Genomic DNA, 23,375 nt, shown 5'->3' on the forward strand with positions numbered 1-23,375 from the left:
TACTAATGAACTAACTATATAGCTTATTTCATAAGGAAAGATCTACAAAAGTGTAAAACTTGGTGTACTCATCTTTAGGCAAAAACTATGCAAGTATAAAAATAGTCCAAAGTAAAACATAAAAACGATATCAAAACCAACCAACCAATAAATATATAGATATGTATACTCATTCATTCATTTACTAACCAACGGCGAACCATGCTCCACGATCAACTTCAAACGTTTCACCAACACATCAAACTCCTCTAAACGTTGATCCCTCCATCGTTTCCCAAACTCAATCTCCTTCCCCAAATCCCGACACCTTTCCCTATCGATCCGCATTCTAATCTCCTTCAACGACTCCTCAACCACATCCCCAAACACCTTTTTCGCAATTCCCAAAATCTCACATTTCAAATCACCATTCCCTCCTTTACCCACATTGCCCAAATTACCCACATTGCCTAAATTATCCACATTGCCATTTCTATTCGACCCATTATTCTTCGGTTTCTTACCAACAGATGGCAATGCCAAAATCGCCATCGTGGGCTCCGGCAAAACCGGTGTTCCAGGTCTGCACTTAGTACTATTACTATTTTCAACAACTTGTGGGTCCCAAAGTTGTTTAGAAAGGTCATATAAGGCATACTCTTGTGCAGAAAGCGAAGAAACATCGAGCCCTTTCGCTATTCGAGACGAAACGGCCCGAAACTTTTTTCGCAGTCTGCGAAGCTTTTCGGAAAGCTGGGACTTGGAATAAGGGTGAGACATACCTGAAATAAACTGGGCATAAAAGATACTGAGATCACGAGGGAAAGATAATGAAGAATTGATGAGAGATTGAAGTAACCGGATCTCATCGGGTTCGGACCAAACCCGGTTGAATTTGAAAGGGGTTGGAGGAGGGTTGGGAGTGACGTCATCCGGGTCAGAAGATGGTGAGATGGGGGTGGTTTGGTTTTTGCGTTTGATTGGGAGTTTTTGGGTGGGGAATGGGATTGAAGAGATGGGTGTGGGTTGTTGGATTGGTGGTGATGGTGGGGTGGTTGTGAAGTCCATGGGTCTGATTTCTGAACCACTGTGTGAATTTGTGTGTGTTAGTGTGTGTGTTTGGGTTAGGTTTATGAGGGTTGAGTGTGGGGGTGAAACTGTGAAAGGGTGGGGGGTGGGTTAGATGGTTAGAATTGGTCAAGGTTTGAATGGGTTATAAGTTAAGTTTGTGATCCTATAAATGGGATGGGAATTACACATTTAGACCATGAGATTTGGAGTGATTCAACCATCATCAAAGGAGTGATTCAACCATCATCAAATTTGGTCGAGTGATCATATATATCGATATCTTTACAAACATTTGCCGAAATAGACCCAAAACATCAGCGACGGAGACATCGTGAATTGATTTGCGTTTCTAAGTTTGTCAGATAAATATATTAAAGATAGACGGGATCAAAACAAGAACTCTCTTTTTGATAATAAATAACTTTTATAGTTTGGTTTTAGATCGATTATCTTACAGTTTGTATGTATTTATTTTCTCTGTGTTTTTTTTATAGAGACAAAGTTACAAATATATTTTAAAAATTAAAAAAATTACATTGTATGACAATTGGGCCGAGAAGAGTTCACAAATCGCCCCAATGCTAAATCCGTCTATGGGTATATCTAGCTGATGATTTTTATATTGTGTATATCAAAGTTTTACATATTGTTGTTTTATATACTTGATAATACTTTTATTAATGTATCATTTATATAAATTGTCACTGGATAGCAAAAACACTACCGTATACGCATAATATTTATATACTTCAAAGCTTAATATGCATAATTTTTTTTCGTAGCCGTTAAAAAAAATACACATAATTTTAGTATGATGAAATAGATATTCATGATTCATGAATGTGCGAGAATCTTGAAAGATAGTCTGCAAGAGAAGTACTTCGTAAAACATCAATCATGAAGGCTTCGTAATAAGAAAGATTACGTGATGCAAAATCCCATGGATTTGTAAAGCACAAATGTGGAAAACATTTTTTTTTTTTTCGAACATTCAGTCGGTATGCGACATCAGGGAAACTTCACCGTATAATGGTGTAGTCTTGCACGTACCATAGACAACGAGATGTTGACCATGAGCCGTTACAAGTATTCAGAGGAAAAAACCCCAAAACTTGTCATCCCTAAAGATGGAACTTAAGACCTTGGGTAAAACCTAATATTGTGGAATACATATTTTACTTATGACTTGTAAGTTGTAACAACATAAGAGTAAAAGTTACTTAAAAGAGAAAGTTCAAAGCAAATGGTAACAAAGATTATCCTTTGTTTTCTATCTTTTGTTCGAACTCACAAGGAAATACGCCATATTTATTTGGTCTTTTCAAGAGCAATGTTATATCATCCCAATTATGTATCATTGATATTCTATGTCCAGGTGATACGTGAACAGTCACTTTTAAAACTTAATCCATGTCCTAATCGAGCTGCGTATAATTTCATAGAATCATAGTGCAAACATACATATCAAACGCAATGGTTGTCGGATTTACGCCACAAGAATGATTGTTCTCGAGTCAAATGTATAGATAACACAAAATTGCTCTTGGAGAGACCAATCTAGCTACATCGCTCATAAAACTGATCTTAATGGTGAGTTGATGACAACGTCAGTCGCTTTTTAGTTTTGTCACATCAGTTTCATGTCAGTATTTCTAAACCGACATACTTCCCTACATGTATCTGTCAACATCACCTCATCACTTCCTCATCACTTTATTTTTTATATTAACATCCGACTAACTAAGAAAAATAAAAACTAACGGCTCGGACTGAGGGTGGACTCACAAAGTTCGTTATTTACTCATCACTTAACCGGCAATGAAAATCGAGGCAGCTAACCGACCAAAGCATGACAATGGAGTTATCTTATAAGCAACGCTCATCACTTCAAGTTGGGAGGCTCCTGAGCACAACTATTTGTCTTGAACTATTCAAACTTTGAAAATATAACAAGGGTGTATAATGTAATTTCATATTGTAAAAGGGGCAAAACATAAATCCTAGTAAACCTCATATCAAAATCTGTGTTCAGTCCGACATGAACTTCAAATTCCAAAAAAATGAATACACTTTTTCACAAAATCATCAACAATCCGTACACAAAATCCACACTTTTAACCAAGAAAACCCAACCCCACCTCCTAAATCACTTCACCACGGCGGCACAACCACCACTGCCACCACCACACACGGCGCCGCCGTCATCATCAGAAGAAGATAAAACCGCTGCAACAATCACCACAATCTGCAAATCATTCCCAAACAATCTTAACTGGAAAACCCTTAATCAAAATCTCAAATTTATCAATCTAACAGACCAAAATGTTATCAAGAAAGTACTAATTCATCTTAAAGATCCACCAAATGCTAAAAAGGCCTTATCTTTTTTCCATTGGTCATCACATTATACAAATATTATGCACCCAACACACACTTATGCACTTTTAATCCACATTTTAGTGAATGCAAAACTAATAAAAGATGCGAATGCCCTTATAGAGTCGGTTTTGAGACGTTCTGTTGCGTGCAACAGATCGTCTGTAGAGTTGTTTATTCAAGATTTGGTTAGTAGTTATGAGGTTACTAGTTTAGGTAGTAGTTTTGTGTTTGATTTGTTGATACAAATGTGTGCAAAGTTGCGAATGATTGATGAGGCGATAGACGTGTGTTTCTATTTGAGTGAACATGGGTTTAGGTTGAGTATTATTAGTTATAATACCTTGTTGTATGTGATACAGAAATCGGATAAGCCTAAGTTGGTTTGGAGGGTTTATGAGCATATGATTGAAAATAGGACATACCCGAATGAGAAAAGTGTTGGGATTATGGTTACTGCATTGTGTAAAGAAGGAAAGTTGCACACTTTTGTTGATATGGTTGATAGGATTGATGGGAAGAGATGTTCGCCTCGAGTGATTGTTAATGCTTGTTTGGTTTTTGGGATGATAGAGGATGGGCGGGTCGAAGATGGGTTGGTTCTTTTGAAAAGGATGTTCGTTAAAAATATGATTCTTGATACTGTTTCGTGTTCTTTGATTGTGTATGGTAAGATAAAGTTAGGGAAGTTGGAGTCTGCTTTGGAGGTGTATGAAGAAATGCTTAAGAGAGGTTTTAAGGCGAATTCTTTTGTGCATACGTCGTTTATAAGGGCATACTGTGAGGCGGGAAAGATTGAAAGTGGAGATGAGTTGTTTAAAGATATGGAATGTGTTGGTCTGCAGCCTTATGATGAGACTTATACTCATATGATTGCAGGTTGTTCAAAGTTTGGAAAGTTGGAAGAAAGCTTGAATTTTTGTGAGAAAATGGTGCAGAATGGTTTTGTTCCAAGTTGTTTGGCTTTTAATGAAGTGGTTGAAAGGGTAAATGGATTTGTGAGTGTTCGACGAGCAGATGAGATGTTGACTGTATTGTTAGATAAAGGGTTCGTGCCAGATGTGAATACATATTCTCATCTCATTGCAGGTTATGGACGAGAAGGTGATGTTGAGGGGGTCCTTAAGCTTTATTATGAAATGGAGTATAGAAAACTTTCCCCTGGTTCGTCGGTGTTTACATGGTTGATTGTTAGCCTTTATCAAGCAGGGAGATTGGAGGAGTCAGAGAAGTATCTTAGGACAATGAAAGCTCGATCTTTAGCCCCGTTGGATTACACATGTTATACCCTGATTTCCAGATATGAAAGTCAGTAGCTTCACAATAGAAGGGAGGAACTGCCATTTTCATTAAAACAGTATGTAGCCTTGAAGCCGATTCATATATTAATCATGTCAAATTCTACCAGGCTATAACCATTCTATGCGATGGCCTAAATTCCATCTCGGGATTGTCAATCAAGGAAGAGTTCTATTCTGTCTGATGAATCAAGAATGTTGACAGGTCTGCTGGCCTGTGGGCAGAATCATCAGAACCCGACTTTTTGCACTAGTCCGGCGTGCCTCATGCCTCAAAACCGCCAGAAAGACTGAATATCGACTTGTAAGTTCTTTTTTACGTCCTGCACATTGCAACGAGTCTGATACTCCAGAGAATGTAGTTGCATTTGAAACTATTTTCTTGCTTTTGGTAAAATACAAGAGTCAAATACTCAAATGCCTCTTGGACTTCACCATATCCAGTAATAACATGTTGACCCCTCGTCTATATTGAACGTTGATTTGGAAAATCAACTCCATAACTTAACAAAAAGGGTTCATCAAGTGGCATAACCGCACAAGGAACTTAACAGATGGCACATAGTTCAATCAAGATCCCAGGCTCCCACCCAACTTATCAGCTGCTCCTTCATCCATTACAAGTACAAAGAACAATGCATCAGTTGTATAGATTGGTTAACTTGGATGTCAATATTCTCTTGATTCATCTGAGTAATCCGAGAGACATGAGGCGTTTATTCAGTTTCATTGTATCACAGGTCTTTACTTGCATCTATCAAGATAATTTGAGGTTGATGGTATCAAATATCAAGTGTTAAATGTCGGATGTCAATGACAATAATAATGCAGAAATGAAATACACATGACCCTGCAGATGTTATTAGATACAGCTATCATATCTTATTTATAACTTCACCCCTGAATCCCTGATATTGTATTTCTTAGCGTCTCATGATTTCTTATTCAGACATATGCTATGGATAATATAACAGAACACATAACTGTTCTCCATGATTATATTAGAGAAGTGATATTTTAACAATGTTAACAAGCAGTGTTAGGTAAATGTAGGTACGGTGGAAAAATAAGTGGCTTTTTTGACCATCTAAACAAGCAGAGTGATTAAAAAGGACGAAAAGCTATAGCAGCTTCCACATGTTTGCTCAATATACAGGGCACATATCTAAATAAGCAACTGAAAACATAAGAGAACAGATACAAGCAGCTTTATCATTAAGAAACTGATGCAAGACACATCGAGACCAGCTGGCTTTAACCCATGACCTTTGGCCGCCATCCCTCAATTACATCTTCTGTCAGTGGCATAGTTTTGACAAACGAGTCCAATGAGAATATAGCCTGAAAGAAAACATGATTTGATTAGCACAAAGAAACTTGAAGTCGGCTATATATTAAGTTAGAGTCGCCTGCAATCAATACTGCTCTCATAAAATTTAACTGCAATGATAACTTTCAAAAACTTGCATTAAAAAAAATAACATTGGGCGGTTCAATGATGATGGTATACCTTCATGTAATCTTTCAAATGTGGAAGTGAATCTGGAACTGACCACTTCTTATAATGACCCAAAGCAATCTCCATATGGTACAGTTTTGGTCCAAGTGACAAGTCTGCAGCAGAGATATCCTTCCCATTGATAAATGGTCCCTGCAACAAACAAGTGAAATTCAAGTGAGAAAATGGATTCAAGAAACGCTCTATAGATGTGTGTGTGTGTTACAAGAACTAACATTTTCTTTAATGTGATCATTGAAAGCAGACAGCTCGTCCAGTAAAGCTTGCTCTGTTCCATCATTAGCATCTTTGCTTTTCAGGAAGCCAATAAATGTTGAAAAGATCTTCGACCCACTGCATATACACATTAGAAATGAGACATGTCTACTCTTTCCAAGTCGATTACATTTTTTCTACACTTATGGTTTCACTATCCATGATTATGAGCTTAAAATATCATTAAAAATATCATTTTTGTTGATACAGTGTTGTCGTCCTGTAAGTCTGTATCAGTTGTAGGGTAATCTAAAATCTAGTTATATTATACTTAAAGGGTATTATCAAGTCTTATGAATTTAAAGGTGTGTTCAAAATAAGCAACATCGACCTGACTTAAAATTAAGTGTTGTCCCCCTTGAGATAGGCTGGAACACACCTAATACCCAAACACTGCAAAATACGTTTTGGTTTAAAAAAGGAAATAAGTTATACGCACTTGAAATATGCACCACCAAACACTCTCTTAGCTTAGATGTATATTCTATCCGACTAGCATGAAAAGTATATCTTTAAGGATGCAACTAATATGTTGATGATCACTTCTTCATCACTTACATATGATACTAGTACACTAAACAACTAGGTTCTGACAGATTTGAAGAAATGAATTCAAACTGAGTGGCACAAAGATAATAAGCATACACAGAAGCTTTCTCAGGTGGAGTGACCAATGACGGCTCGGGAAACTTCTCCTCAACTATCTTTGTAATAACATCTGAATCCGCTACCCATTTCTCATCAAGCTTCACCACTGGAACTTTACCTTCTGGGCTAATACCAAACAGCCTACAAAAAACTAGAAGTTTTATGAGTGCACAATAGAGATGAAAAATCTACTAATTAATATAGGAATACAAAAGCATGATTACCAGTCTGGCTTGTTACGAAGATCAACCAACTTAAGGTCATACGAAAGATGCTTCTCCTCCAGAGTCAGCAAAACTCTTTGCGTAAAAGGGCCTAATACCAATGAAGAATAACAATAACTATACATCCAGATCGTGTACCAACTTTAGCCATATGTATAAAGACAAATGGTCAGAGAAGAAAGATAGTTGCTAAGAATGTCATGGTAAATGGTATGCTCATCTGAGATGAAAGCTGTCTTCCGAACATGTAAGACGTGGTTTTTATTAAAACTGTCATGATAAATTCTTTGTTTAAAGTGCCTAACTTTTAAACTTCCTCGAGCTTTCCAACAAAAGCGCAAACTCACCATTAACCCGCACCTCTAAACCCTAAAAACTATAAACTACTCACCTTGTTATACGCTTATAGCTATGAACAGAATTAACTAGAAATAGGAGGTTGCCACCACTCACAACCATAGTCACATAAAACGTGATACGCTTCGGTACGGGTACGCAATACGGGTATGCAATTTGCTCCGTGACGAATTCGGTACGTAGGAGGTATACTCATTTCAGTACGAAGCGGTACGAAATGGTACGGTGTACTATGAATTCGGTGAGTGTACCAAATTTTAAAACCACAAGTAAACACTTCATAATAAAAAGATAGAACATAACATTAGGAAGTTAGTATGATATATGTAGCCGTTTAGTGCCTAATTTTTTGTGATTTTGTAATAAATACATGAAGATCTTTGTTTGTTAAAAATGGTTCTCATTAAGTAAATTGATTTTGTTATTCAAGTTAAATAAATTGTTATAGTTAAAATCTTGGAACATGGAACGTCTATTGGAGCTTTGGAAGTCACGGGACATGTTTTTCCCGCTCAAAAACGAACTGAAATAAAAGAATACGAATTGAATTCGGCGATTTCAAGACGGAATTCGACGATTGGAACTGGACTCAGTTCGACGTACCCTGCCGACTCGGTTCACAGTACCCTATCGAATCGGTTCGACGTACCCGCATCGTTTGGAACGTTTTCGTATTGCGTTCCGGTACGTTTTGTACCAATACGCAATACGAAGGTTATTGAGCGTATTCTGTGACTATGCTCACAACATTTCTTTCACTTGTTATGATCACAAAACATGGTATTACCAAATTCTAATATATAGCAAGAAAATCCTCGTCTTTGAGCTTCAAATTGATAATTAGACATGCCTTGCCTACAATTATCTAAAAAAACAAGACAGCGATCCTCTAAAAATTGATTTTCAGCTTAATACATCAAGGTGAAAAAAATTATTACACACTGATACCACACCAGGGTTTTCAAGACGTGGCTCAACCACGCCCTGGACCACGCAGGCCCAAAATGGTCAATAGGCCAAAACCTGTGGTAACACCAAAATTATCCCATTGACCAAACCCTATGGCCCTAAATATTAATTCATGCCTAAACTTTATACCTCAATTATCTCTACTACTATTATATAAAACATTTGAGTTAACGACTCGGCCTCCTCGGGTCCGTTTAACCTGTATTCATTATAGAGAAACCTTAAAAGACATTGGCCTTAAAATTAGAGGAGTGATATTGCTACAACATTAATTAGTCCTTTACAACAAATGTACAAATTTTATTGGAAAGTGTACAGCTGTATAATGCAGGTATTTTTGTAGATAGCTAAATATTGCTCATTCCCCTTAAAATTATGGTAAGTGATGGATGTGGTCCCTCTGATCATATCTTGATTAATTCTTGTAACTAAACACCCACTATCCTATACACTCCTAAATCATATTGTTCAAAGCAAAAAATGAATATCCATATATCTAATATCTATATATACATATCTATACATATAATTTATATTTATTTAAAGAGAGACTTACAATCGCCGAGCTTATTAGGAACAGTAAGAGAAGATTTGGCACAGACTTCAATAGGGGTGGTGGAAGACATAGCGACAGTTGTTAAGGTTCTTCTAGTACGCTTATAATAATTATTAGTGACTCCGATTTTATTTGGGTTGCAGAATGTAATGTGGTGTCTGATTGAAAATGTGAAAGCCGTAGGGGCGGTATGATGTATTCTTATGGCAGACATTTCTAGACGGACAAACAAAAACACCACTTCCTCCAAGTCTTTTTTTTTTCTTTAAAAAATTTTTATAAAGTAAAAAGTGTTTGTTTATTTTAGCGTGGTGTTTGTCTAGAAGAGATGAGGTTTGTGTCTACGTGTGCAAACGAGAGCGACAGGCTCCTCGAATGGTACCGATCATTAACCAAAACATGTTTGTCCGTCGGTGTGATTTTGATGGGTTAAAACAATGTTTCGAGAACCGGACAGGATTTTGAATGTATATGATTCGATTCACAGTTTAACCGGTACATAAAAAATTTTTAATACTTAAAACAAATGAAATATGTCATATATGCTACCCATAAATCACAAAATATCACTTATGTCTAAAATCTAAAATCATAAAATAACAGATGATTGTAAAAATATATAGTCTTAACAAAAGAAAACAAAACATGAACAACCTAAACAACCCTTTAGGTTGTACACAAATTTTACCATGGAGCAAAAAGATCCAGTTAAGAATATAGGACCAATAATTTGTTTGAAACCCATGCTCAGAAATATTTCCCAATGGTAATAAAAAGTCGGTCAACTCTCAGGTTTACGATTGAACCGGCCCGGCCGGTCCGATCCGGATTCAAATCATGGAGCTTAATTTTTCTACAAAGATATGGTTAACCCTCGATAACATATTTTGTTTGCAAACGATTAGTTTTTGATATGTGGAGAAATGTCCTTTGTTTCGTATGTTAGGGCGTATCCAAAGTTTTATATGGGCAGGCTTGTTATGTTAACTTGCTAAGCCCATTTTAGTTCCCTTTGACAAAAGAGCTTGGGCCCTGTCTACAGCCCACAACGTTTTTTTTAACTAATTGTGGTTTTTTGATCGACTTTTATAAAGATTGTTCCCATATTTTAAGTAAGGTGCTAGCCTGCTAGGTGCATAACTTTGTTCTCTAATTTAAAAGCCATGGGAAAAAGCCATATATCCATCTAAAGTAAAAATACAATAACAAGTCTTTTAACTATTCGATAACAAGTAAAAACAAGGTTAATGGGAACTTTAACCTCAGTACAATTAGATATTCATTGATTTATCTTGTATGAGCCAGGAAGTTAGTTGTTATGTTTTATTATGGATTTATAGATATTAAAACTAATATAAATAGTTATTACAAAACCATCCATAATAATGTTGTATTAAAGAGTTATAGACAATAAAAATAAATAATCCCTTGAAAAAATTTAAAAAATATCATATTATAAAAAGCCATAATATTAACTAAACAAGCCCACATTAATATATGTTTCATGAGCCCTATCAAATTTAGAGGTAATTAACAAGTTCGGTGCGTGAAAAAAAACACAATTTTCAAACGTGAAAAGAACTTGTTTAACACTTAATTTTGATTTGATGGTATGAATATGGCAATTATATGTTTTATGTAATAAAAAAGTTACATCATGAACCCTAGAATACTAAAAACAAATATTTATAACAGTGTAACAAATTGCATAGTACATTTTTTTAATCTAATATTATCATAAAAAAACAGTTTTCCATTAAAAATTATAAAAAAGAATTGTCTATAAGTAAACGATAAATCTTTTTAAAGATAAGCTTAAAAATCCTCCTAAAACTATAAATATGTGACATGTGGTATCTACTAATTATCTTTCCTAATTTTATCTTCTGATTTTTTCACATGTCAGTTAGGGTGTTTTTAGGCTACTAGTTTAGGAGAATTAATTAATTTTTTTGTCGAAAATACCTTTAATGATTAAACTGTACATCATTAGTCTTTTATCGTTAAAAAAATCTCAATTAACCCTTTTACATCAATTACGTTTACATCAATCATCTACACTAATCGATGTCGTATCCACCACCAACACTCGCCCCCACCATCATACCGTCGCTGCTACTATACAACCAATGACGCATCGCGCGGGTATTGTTCTAGTAGGTGTTAACAGGTACCCTTTTTGTTTGCTCTACCTTAAATTCACTTGTCGTTGCCCCCTATGAACAGGTCGTGTTTTTAAAGATATAACAAACACTCTTGCAATCAACAGCATCACTACTCAACATCTATGGCATAGAAGATGGTTCAAAGAGTGCAAACCAATTTAGCTCCTTATATTTATCTTCCATATTCTGTTTTGTAGTTTGAGCTATTTCTGTAACTTATATTAGTTAAAGGGTGTAAAGTGTAAATATAACTTAAGTCGGTTAGAAGTTAGTTAGCACTAGTATAAATACTCTTCTTTTTCCTTGTATTATTTTTAGATTAATTCTTGATAATAACATTTTTCCCAAGATGATCCTCTCTCAAGATTCATCCATTTCCTGTTAGTATTATGGTATCAGAGACAACAATCGCATCTTGTGATTGCTCCGACGATCCTTTCCGATCAAGTATATAGGTCCGATCATCTTCTCCGACGATCCTTCTGGTTTGGATTTCAAATCTCCATTTTCCCGCTCCTATTTTACTCTCATTTTTTTTAACAAAATCATAATATTTCTGAAATTACTATTAGGATCTCCTTCCTTACTGTTAGAATAACATCTAATTGATCTAAATTGATCATATCATCCTCCATTATTGAAATCCCCAATTTTTTTTTCAAAACCCTAATTCTTCATTTTTTTCTCTTGAAAATGGCTTCCTCTACTACTGAAACAAATCGTCCATCACTGGATATCAATTCACCAAATCATCCTCTTTTTCTTCATCAAAATGATCATCCAGGCTTGATTTTAATCTCAAAGAAACTCACTGGATCAGACAACTATGGTGCCTGGAAACGATCTGTGATGATAGCTCTCAATGCCAAAAATAAACTAAAATTTGTCACAGGGGAGTACAAGAAAACTGATGTTACTACTGAGAACTCTTCACTATGGGACGGAAACAATGACATGATAATCTCTTGGCTACTCAACACCATTGCTGAAGACATTGGTAACTCTCTTAACTTCCTTACTAGTGCTGCTGAATTATGGACTGAATTGCAAGAACATTATTCACAATTGGATGGACATAGGATTTATCAATTGTCTCATGATATTGCACACATGCATCAAAATAATTGTGTTGTTGAGATTTATTACCACAAACTGAAAGGTCTTTGGGATGAATTAGATGCTTTAGAAACACTATTTCAGTGTACTTGTGCTTGTAATTGTGAAAATGGCAAAACAAACAGTGAGAGAGACAACAGGAAAAGGCTTGTTCAATTCTTGATGGGTTTAGATGAATGCTATTCCAATGTTAGAGGCCAAATCCTTCTCATCACACCTCTACCTACTGTGGCTAAGGCCTATAGCATGATAAGACAAGAAGAAAACAAAGAGAAGGTATATTGATCAAACCAACAACCACTACTGCACTTGCTGTCCATCAATCTCATTATGACAAAATTCCTCACCAAAATTACCCAAAATCATCTTACTCAACTTACAAATATGGGAAAACAAACACTTCTGACAATCAAAGAAGGAGCCAATTCAAAAAGGGTGTCTATTGTGGAAATTGTTTTAAGGAAGGCCATATAAAAGAAGAATGCTACAAACTTGTTGGTTTCCCTGTTGGTCATCCTCTCCATGGCAAGATTAAGCCACAAACCCAATCTCAACCTCAACCATTCAGAGGTGTTCATATCACCACCACACCATCTCACACTACAAATCAACTCAACATCAAACCAAGCTCCCCTGCCCCAACTGAATCAACTCCATCACAATTCCTGAATACCAATGGACACAACTCTGATCTGGCAATGTATGCAAGAATGGATCAATTACAAAACCAGCTGAATCAAATGACAATGTTGCTCCAACACAACCAATTTGGTACTTCAGAAGCCTCAACCAGTCAGCCTAACAATCAATCAGAAGGTAATTTTAGGCTCATTGCATCACATCTTACTGCACAAAGGTACTCCCTCATTGCTTCTCTCATTTCACATCTTAAAAATGGTTGGGTTGTGGACAGTGGTGCTACTGATTATGTTTCCAAATCCTTATCCTGCATGCATAATCTTAAAACCTTCCCTACTGCCATTTATGTCACTCTCCCTGATGGTAGCAACACCATTGTTACCACTTATGGCTCTGTAACACTCACCCCCACCATCACCATACATGGTGTCCTTTATATTCCCTCTTTTGCATTCAATTTACTATATGTCAGTAAACTAGGGGCTCATCTCAATCTTGCTGTCCTATTCACCCCTCTATCTTGTTACTTTCAGGACCATCACAAGAGAATTTCCCATGGCACCCTCTGTAATGGTCTCTACATTCTTCATCAACAGGATACAGCCACTACAAAGCACACCATCCTTACAACTACTCAAAACCCTTCTACAAATTCTGCAAAGATTGATGATGCATACTTATGGCATTCAAGGCTTGGCCACCCCTCTGTCCATGTTCTCAAGCAAATAAAAACCATTTCTCCTTTTATTTCTTGTAATAATTCCATCAGTTCATGTTCTGTTTGTCCATTGTCTAAACATCATGTATTACCATTTCCAACTAGTACTTCTCATGCTTCTAATCCTTTTGATCTGATACATTTTGACATTTGGGGACCTTACAAACACTCAACATTGCACAATTGCAATTACTTTCTCACCATTGTTGATGATCACTCTAGAGCTACTTGGACTTATCTTTTACCAAGCAAACATTTTGCCACTTCACATATTAAAGTCTTTCATGCTTATATTCAAAACCATTTCAAAACAAACATTAAAACTATTAGAAGTGACAATGGATCAGAATTTCTCAATTCATCACTCAAAACTTTCCTTGACTCTCATGGCATCACTCATCAAACTTCTTGTCCCTACACACCCCAACAAAATGCCAGGGTTGAAAGGAAACACAGGCAACTGCTTGAAATTGCTAGGTCCCTTAGATTCCAAGCTCACTTTCCAATTCACTTCTGGGGATACTGCATAATGGCAGCCACTTACTTGATAAACAGACTACCCTCTAAACCACTTCACTTCAAATCTCCTTTTGAACTCCTTTATCATGAACCACCTGATCTCACACACCTAAAAGTAATTGGATGTCAAACATATGCCTACAAACAAAACAATGACAAATTTGCTTCCAAAGCAACTCCATCTCTTTTACTTGGCTATCCCCTCACTCAGAAATGCTACCTCCTTTATGACATTCAAAACAAAACTACTTTTACCAGCAGAAATGTCATTTTTCATGAATCCATATTCCCATTCAAATCCAACCCCCACATCACCTCACCAAACTTAACCCCATCTGAAACACCAACAAACATCTACTTCCCCATTCCCTCACCACCCTTAAACTCTGGCATAGAAGATGGTCAAACTCCAACACTACCTCTCACACCTTCATCTGATCCAATCTCATCAAACCAAAACACCAATCCTCCAACTACTAACCCAACAAATGTTGAAAACCCCTACCACTCAATCTGATGATCAAACTAACATCCCCTCCTCTGAAAACAACAACACTACTCCTCAAACTATCCCTACCAGACCACCATCTACAAGAACCCATAAAACCCCCCATCAAATTAAAAGATTTCCACTGTCAATTCTCAAAGAATACAACCAAACTAAAATTTCATCACTCAAAATTCATCAATTACTGCAATATTTCTTCCCCTACCACAAAACACTTTCTCAACTCCTTACATTCTCAAGTAGAACCACATTCCTATACCCAAGCATCTAAAGATGCAAACTGGATAGAAGCAATGCAGAAAGAAATTGGAGCCCTTGAGTCCAATAACACTTGGACCATCACCACCTTACCTGCCAACAAGGAACCCATAGGTTGCAAATGGATATTCAGGATCAAATACCATGCTAATGGCAGCATAGAGAGATATAAGGCAAGATTAGTTGCCAAAGGATTCACTCAAAAAGAAGGGGTTGACTATACTGAAACCTTTGCCCCTGTTGCTAAAATGGTTACAGTAAGGACCATATTAGCCTTAGCTGTACAACATGATTGATACATTGAGCAATTAGATGTCAATAATGCCTTTCTTCATGGTGATCTCCATGAAGAAGTTTACATGAAGCTCCCTCCTGGCTACAACATAAAGGTTCCTCCCAACTCAGTCTGCAAACTGAATAAATCATTATATGGCCTAAAACAGGCCAACAGGCAATGGTTTACCAAATTAACAACCTTCTTGACACATCTTGGCTTCAAACAGAGCTATACTGATATATCTCTCTTCACTCTTTCTCAACCCAGCACTTTCACTGCTTTGGTAGTCTATGTTGATGACATCTTATTACTGGGTTCAAATATGTCCATCATTACTCAAATCAAGCAGCAACTTGACTCTCAATTCAGCATCAAAGATCTAGGTCCTCTCCATTATTACTTAGGAGTGGAATTTTTCAGAAACAAGGAAGGTTTATAAATGTCACAAAGAAAATATGCTTTGGATCTTCTCACAACTGCCAATTTACTTGATGAAAAACCCTCAAATACACCTCTTGACCCTCATCAACCCCTAAACAACACTGATGGTGACCTTTTAGAAGATCCTTCACACTACAGAACACTGGTTAGTAAACTGATATACCTCACTATCACAAGACCTGACATCTCTTTTGTAGCCCAGGCTTTAAGTCAGTTCTCACATTCTCCTAGAACCTCTCACCAAAAAGCATTGAACAAGGTTCTGAGGTATATAAAACTATCCCCTGGACAAGGCCTATACTTTCCAAAGCAACCAAATCATACCACTCTTTCAGCATATTGTGAAACCAGTCCTCTAAATGCTTTTAGTGACAGTGACTGGGCTAGTTGTTCAACCACCAGAAGATCCATCACAGGCTATTGTATTTTTCTAGGCCCTTGTCTTATTTCTTGGCAGTCTAAGAAACAAAATGTGGTATCCAGATCATCAACTGAAGCAGAATATCGAGCCCTTGCAGACTGCACTTGTGAAGTCACATGGCTGAAAAGTCTCCTACATGATCTAAAATTCTCAATTGATACTCCTACTGCTATTCACTGTGACAATTCTTCTGCTATTTCACTAGCCTCAAACCCTGTCCAACATGCTCGAACAAAACACATTGAAATTGATTGCCACTTTGTGAGGGACAAAATCAAAACTGGACAAATTCTCCCAAGATTTATCTCCACCACTGAGCAGCCTGCAGATGTATTAACCAAAGGTTTGAGCAAGACTCCCCACCACAAATGTATTGCCAAATTTGGCATTTGTGATCCTTTCACACTGCCAATTTGCCGGGGGGGGGGGGGGGGGGGTCAAAGATATAACAAACACTCTTGCAATCAACAGCATCACTACTCAACATCTATGGCATAGAAGATGGTTCAAAGAGTGCAAACCAATTTAGCTCCTTATATTTATCTTCCATATTCTGTTTTGTAGTTTGAGCTATTTCTGTAACTTATATTAGTTAAAGGGTGTAAAGTGTAAATATAACTTAAGTCGGTTAGAAGTTAGTTAGCACTAGTATAAATACTCTTCTTTTTCCTTGTATTATTTTCAGATTAATTCTTGATAATAACATTTTTCCCAAGATGATCCTCTCTCAAGATTCATCCATTTCCTGTTAGTATTAGTTTTGTCACAAAAAGTCACCAAGTACAAATCAATTTACGAAATTTAAGTTTAAAAGATCAAACAGAACGGAATGAAGGAGAAGAAAAGCGTTCGTTGAATTAATTGCATCATACAATGATTACATAAACTACTGCCTAAGCCTTGGATCTCTACAATGGACACATTTTATTAATGAAATAGCGTAACAAGAATCAATAAGTATCTGAAGATGAAGGCAGTAGTAACTTTTGCACTTGTCTGAAAAATAATAGATATCGAAGAATTCAAGTACAAAAGAACTGATTGTTTTCCAATGTATGTCTACGAAAGAACAAAGGCCCACAACGTCATGACGATCACAGATGAAAGACCATTCCATGTGCTTTAAAATCACATTGCTTATCTTGTTCCGATTAAATGGTACTCCTATTATTGTTGTGGGAATTGGGACAGTCTGATCTTTCAAATGGCTTGTACAAATGTACAATTTATCATGAGGTTCAAAAGTAGTAATGATGAAGCATTCCGTCCAGCATGTAAAGCAATGAATTTTAAGATCTCCATTTTGATCTTTTTGTTTCCTTTTTTTTATATGATATTAGTATTACGTGGGACGAGTGGATTAAAGACCCTCTGCTATGTATCATTAACTTTCCTATTTGCTGCTGGTTGAAATCTTTTCGACCCGTTTAGCATTTTCTATAAATTGTAGTTTAAAAAAATGGGTGTTAACATATTCAATATATAATGAAATAAAGGTAGATTGGATCGGTATGTAGTATGTTGGTTTGCTAAAGAGGAATATTTATGTCCCCTCCATTACCTATTGTTTCAAGATATAATATAATGTGCAATTTCATGGTCCATATACCCCATGGCCATGTGTATGCTGCCTTGCTTCAATGGTATATATTGTGTTGCTAATAATGTTGTGTCGCAAAACAATATCTAGACGGTATATTGTGGTAGAATAACTATGATGAAATAGATAACGAGGAAACAAATTGAATGTTGCACAAAGTATATTCAAATGATACAAAGTTTGGATTAAATTTGCATCAAACATGTGGCTATCAGCCGATATTACTACTTTCTAAGGCTCGTTCCAACGATCTTGTCAGTTCAGCAATTTCAGAGTCTCGGTTATGTTTGTCATTTGTGACTTTGTGTGCGTCGCTTTACCTACGAGCAACAGACAAGCATGGTGGGCCCTCGTCGGTTATGGTAAGTGATGAGCATGGTGTGTGTAAACTATAAAATTAAAACCGATGAGGAAGTGACAGATATTACAGCGCTGTGTTAGTTAACGTGTCAGTTTAGAAGTGCTAACGTCATGTTAATATGACAAAACTCACAAGCAAATGAGGAGATCAACTATTGAGAACAGCCTAACTATGAAAAAGCATTAAACAATGGGTTAATATAGATGGTTAGAATGAATTGGACTACCATCATGTATTTGACCCTACAACCAGAGACAGATATTCATACGTTCATTGACTCATATAACAAACGTGACTCATATCGTCCCCATAAGGGCCCATTTCAGAATCTACTAGCGATACATCGACATACATTGATATGATGATATCAATTGTACATTGTTCACCATCTAATTTAGATTTATGAGATCTACCTTACATTATTGTTAGATTTGAGTTTTTAATTTAACCAAGATAAAAAGGAAAAAAAAAACATGTAGCAAGAGCGGTTTGACTTTGACCCAGGAATGCACAAGGTTGATATTCATAGATATCCAATATAACAAACTTTTAATGTTTACAAATTAATGGTGCATAAATCATTGTTATAGATCGCGATAACTTACCTGTTTAGTGGATGGTTAATAATCCGTGTCCTTGGGGCCTCGTCTTTTCACCATATCCTTGCATTCCCACAAGCTTTAATGTGACGTGACGAGTTTGTTCTTGGGTTGTACAAAGTCGAGCAACTTGTCATATACTCGTAGATCTCTTGGTCTCTTTCAGATGTGGGTGGTGGGGATTGCACGATAAGTTAATCTGATTCTGGGTCCAACAGATTGAAAGAGTCAGGGGTCATACCCCCTTTCATGGGTCTAGTGGTGTCGCCTCTAAACGATCAACTCCAAAAACGGTATTGTTTCTGTACACACTCGGCGTTCCACCCCAAATCGACATCCAGTCACAAGAACACTACATTTGCTAACATTTCTGCCTAAATTATGGGTAATCTTTTTTTATCATCTTCAGTAGATTTTATGTAAGCAGATCATTTGTTTGCGTGAAAATAATACTTAAGGAATGTAGATTTCGAGTAACTATAGTCATTAAGCCTTGATAGTTGATACTGTCAAAAAAATTCAAAAAAGAAGTGATATTGATACCAAACAGTTTGATTATTTTATCCATTATCACAATACAATCACAAAATAGTGTACAAATGGTTAATACACACGTATATCCATCAAGATGTGTTACTAACATCACTTCCTTTTTCAAACTGATTTTTACTTGTTTAATCATGGTCACTGTTAGCGTTTTCACAGAAAACTTATTATGCGTTTTTATCTTACAAGTCAATGCGTTAGAAGTTAGAACCTTACCAAATTAAACAATATATTGTGTTCTGTTTTCAATAGACGCATCTTTAGGTAAAAATGCTAGCTACGGATTTTGAAGGCCCGATTCTTATCCGACTGTTTTCAAAGTAATTCCTGATCATCCTCGATCAAATGTTTATTCAATAAGGCTCCGAAACTTGGAACTCGAAATATGTGACAACTAGACCGATTAAAAGGTAGTTCTGTATTGCAAACAATTAAAGAAAGATATAAAGAGAAGTAGAGAACACACGTTTATAATGTTTCGCAATGTTACGTACTTACCATGTTTAAGTGTTTGGTGACATTTTCATATGAGCAAATAGTTCAACAGTTAAGATTGTCAAATAAATATGCTACAAGTCATGGGACATTGTTTTAAAATTTTATTTTGCCACCTTTTTATATTGACAAAATTGTGTTAAGTGATTACCTTTCTATTAGTTAGAAAGCTGGTTTTTATTTATCATTTTTTAATCATTTATCCTTTTTATACTATTACAAAACACATATAGTTAACAATAAGTTGATAATTTAAATAAATACTTAACAGTACAAAACAGATGACCAGCCAACTTGAAATTAAATATCCTATATATGTATCTAACTTCCTTGTTTTGGTAAAAGCATAAAGTAAGTACTGTCTTTCTCAGAAAAATGCAACCTCTTTGTGCTTGTGAAATACACACTATGCAACAATGCTCACGCCTTTTGAAACTTTTTATTCAAATAAAAGAAGTAAAGAACACATTTTACCAAATCAACAAACTTAGATCACCACAAAATCCATGTAGCACATGTACATGTACACAAAAATCAATAACCAATCTGTTTATATATTTCATCAACAGAAACTCACTTAATTTTATTCAACTAAAAGCAAAAATATTAACATAAATTTGGGCCATATAAGCCCTACAAAACTAGAGCAAAGTACAAATGACTCCCATTAAAGCATGTAAAAAAAGAAAAAGAGAGACCAAACAACCACTAGAAAAAGTAGTGGGAAAAAAGTAAATAAAAAGCTGACTTAAGTGTTTGAAATGTAAATTATGAAAAGACTTTGATTTGACTCATATGGGTCTCACTCTCTCTATCATTGTCCCCTCATTCCACCGCCCAAACTCGCTATCAAACCCATGACTGATCCCCGAGTTGACTCATTCCTAACTCGGCTGCCAAGCAGATGTAGCAATCAGTGGTCTTGTATGCCAACCCAACATCAAGCATCCGTCATTTTCTTCCACCCTATACCCGTCCCCGTCGGCAAACAAAGCGAGTAACATACTCGCTTGTTTGAAGGCGTTGGACCCGAGATGGACCGGGCTGAACCCCGTTGAGTTCATCCGAGTCCTCCATTGACTCAGGTTTTCATGTCGTTCGACCCGGTCCGTCCCTTCACAGGCCACTATGTTGCATATCTGCCTCCCTAAATAAACCTCCGACATGACCAAATCTTGACTCATCGGTTGAGTCAACGCCGAGCTTTCCAGTGAGTCGAACATGGTTGAATAGTAATGTAACGATTCGTTAAACCGGTCTAAGAAAACCGCACCGTTGTGGTTTGATTCTTGTTCTACGAGAGTGACAATTTTCGGTTTCATTGCTTTAATTGAATCCAATACTTTTTCGATCGCGCCAGGTCGAGCCAGAAGGCGGTGCATCTCGAAAACCGAGTTCACCGCCACTACTTCGACCTCGCTCGGTCGGATATCAAGCATACTAGCATCGATATCCGCTAACGAGTTAGCCACAAATCCACGAAATTCAAATTCAACCCCTATAGTGTCCGCTAGTTGGGCTAGTTTCCATCCAACTTGTTGTAAAGCATCTGTATTATCTGGTTGCGGTGGTCCAATACCTGTTAAACGAAAAGCAGGTGGACCACCGGCTCGCAAGGCTAGCGCTTGCATAAGCGCTGGCCATTGCATCCCTTGGTTTAAACTAAAGTCAACTACATGAACACGTGTGGCGCCAGCAAATGCTTCTAAAATTGCTTGATTCGCCGTGAAATGAGCGAATTTAAGATAAGGACAACTCTCATAAAAATGCATCTGTAAAATTTCCCAACATGAAGTTTCAAGGCCATCTTGAGGATACATCTTATAAATCCTTTGAGCAAGAGCTCCAGCAAAATACGTGGCGACTTTTCCCATCGCGCCGGCTTGAGCCGCCGCGAGAAGTCCCACGTGTTTCACTAAAGCATCAGCTAGTTTCATATTTTCTTGTTGCACCGCCTCAGCGCACGCCATCAGAGTATGAACTAATCGAATCCCAGCCTCCTGTGAATCGACTAGCACCACTTGGCGTGGCGACTCAGGTGGTGCAGCATCAATAACTTCAGATCCAGAAACGGCGGATTTCATCCGTTTGAACCCGCCGTTTCTGGATACAGAAGGAGACTCATTCCCAGTAGTGGGGCTATTATTATTATTTCCGTAAATAGCCCCACCAGCTATGGCCCGTAAATCATACGGGTCATCTAATAACAACCCATCACCTTCTTTCCCATTAGAAAAATCAATCATAGTAGTAGACGAAGATTCACCATTCAGACCAATATTATCTGAACCGCTATTATTATTATTAAGCTCTGATAGCATGTTATGATACCAGCCAGAAAGATCTGACGGGTTATAATGAACAGTATCAGAAAGTTGAAAAATACCATCTTCATTCATAACCATTTCTAGCCTTTCAAGTTTTTGGGCCACGTCAGCCATGTCTGTAGACTTAACCTTGTAGCCCAATGCTTCCAATAGCTCATCCATACCACCAGAATCAGGTAAATCCTTACCCATTAAAGATGAAGAAGTTGATATTTGGTTTGTGTTTGTTTTTCCATCTTTTTTGCGCTCACGATCTCTTTTCATGGTTGTAAATTTCTATCTATTCTAGATTGAGAAAATTAATATAGATATATATGTATGTATGTATATATATATAGTTGGTATTGGTTGAAGAAACTTGAATTATCTGGATTGGGTGTGTGGGAGTAAAAAGTAGTAGTAGTAGTAGTATGAGTAAATAGTTGGGATCTTGATATTGGGGTGGGGGGGCTCAAGCTTCAAGGGAGGAACATACACTGGATGGAACTGGAGAAAGAAGAGATAAGGAAGAGAATAATAAAAATAAAATAAAAAAGTTTGTGTTATGTTTTTTTTTTTAGGCCTTATAATTGCAACAAATAATTTAGATGTTACGTTATTTTATCAGTTGTTTTTAAACATATACATTTGGAGTCGAACATTATATTAGTATATATGGGTTTGATGTTAACAGCTACTAATAAAAAATACATGTATTGAATGATTAGTTATTATTGATTAGATTTTATTAGTGACGTTAATTAAGTTATAATAATATCGTTATTTATGCATGTAATAAGTATTTTTTTTTCACGGTTTTAAAGATTGTGTCATTCTCGAATTTATATAGGTATTAGTGTTCGGTACATCCAATGGACGAGTAGTCTCAAAATATATTAATCAAAGCTAAAACAATAGAATTCAAATATATTAAATAGATATATCGAAATCAACTTGGAAATTTGCTAGCTGAATAGTCATTCCATCAGTCAAAATACTCCTAAAATTTTTCGCTCATTCACCATTGATCGATCTATGTATGATAGTGCCCTGCAAATAGCAAAAAAAACATGGAAAAAACTGATAAATTCTCTTAGTGTGTTTCTATGTATTTAATCCAATATTAAAACATAAACCTCAAACAAATTAACCAT

At 36.4% G+C, this 23,375-nt stretch overlaps 4 protein-coding genes and 1 long non-coding RNA gene across 5 annotated transcripts; 1 reads left to right on the forward strand and 4 right to left on the reverse strand.

The window, feature by feature from the left end:
* LOC122605379 lies at nt 1-1,157 on the reverse strand. The gene has a single exon (XM_043778319.1). The coding sequence runs from the start codon at nt 1,045-1,047 to the stop codon at nt 178-180; it is 870 nt and encodes a 289-aa protein (XP_043634254.1). The 5' UTR covers nt 1,048-1,157; the 3' UTR covers nt 1-177.
* Nucleotides 1,158-3,110: 1,953 nt separating this feature from the next.
* On the forward strand, nt 3,111-5,591 carry LOC122604586 (pentatricopeptide repeat-containing protein At1g66345, mitochondrial). The gene has a single exon (XM_043777468.1). The coding sequence runs from the start codon at nt 3,111-3,113 to the stop codon at nt 4,740-4,742; it is 1,632 nt and encodes a 543-aa protein (XP_043633403.1). The 3' UTR covers nt 4,743-5,591.
* A 106-nt stretch (nt 5,592-5,697) lies between these two features.
* Nucleotides 5,698-9,529, reverse strand: LOC122603356 (probable glutathione S-transferase DHAR2, chloroplastic). Its single transcript, XM_043776032.1, has 6 exons — nt 9,253-9,529; nt 7,371-7,461; nt 7,144-7,287; nt 6,459-6,576; nt 6,235-6,375; nt 5,698-6,065 (listed from the first exon to the last, which is right to left on the reverse strand). Exons 1-6 carry the CDS (start codon nt 9,464-9,466, stop codon nt 5,979-5,981), a joined length of 795 nt encoding a protein of 264 aa, XP_043631967.1. The 5' UTR covers nt 9,467-9,529; the 3' UTR covers nt 5,698-5,978.
* An 8,521-nt stretch (nt 9,530-18,050) lies between these two features.
* On the reverse strand, nt 18,051-18,965 carry LOC122602791. The gene is made up of 2 exons (XR_006324399.1): nt 18,881-18,965; nt 18,051-18,234 (listed from the first exon to the last, which is right to left on the reverse strand). It is a non-coding gene; the product is annotated as an uncharacterized LOC122602791 (long non-coding RNA).
* A 1,507-nt stretch (nt 18,966-20,472) lies between these two features.
* On the reverse strand, nt 20,473-22,785 carry LOC122603121 (DELLA protein GAI-like). Its single transcript, XM_043775741.1, has one exon. The coding sequence runs from the start codon at nt 22,504-22,506 to the stop codon at nt 20,800-20,802; it is 1,707 nt and encodes a 568-aa protein (XP_043631676.1). The 5' UTR covers nt 22,507-22,785; the 3' UTR covers nt 20,473-20,799.
* Nucleotides 22,786-23,375: the final 590 nt, after the last annotated feature.

This window comes from Erigeron canadensis, chromosome 6 (genome assembly GCF_010389155.1).
Source record: "Erigeron canadensis isolate Cc75 chromosome 6, C_canadensis_v1, whole genome shotgun sequence".
Classification (NCBI taxonomy): domain Eukaryota; kingdom Viridiplantae; phylum Streptophyta; class Magnoliopsida; order Asterales; family Asteraceae; genus Erigeron; species Erigeron canadensis.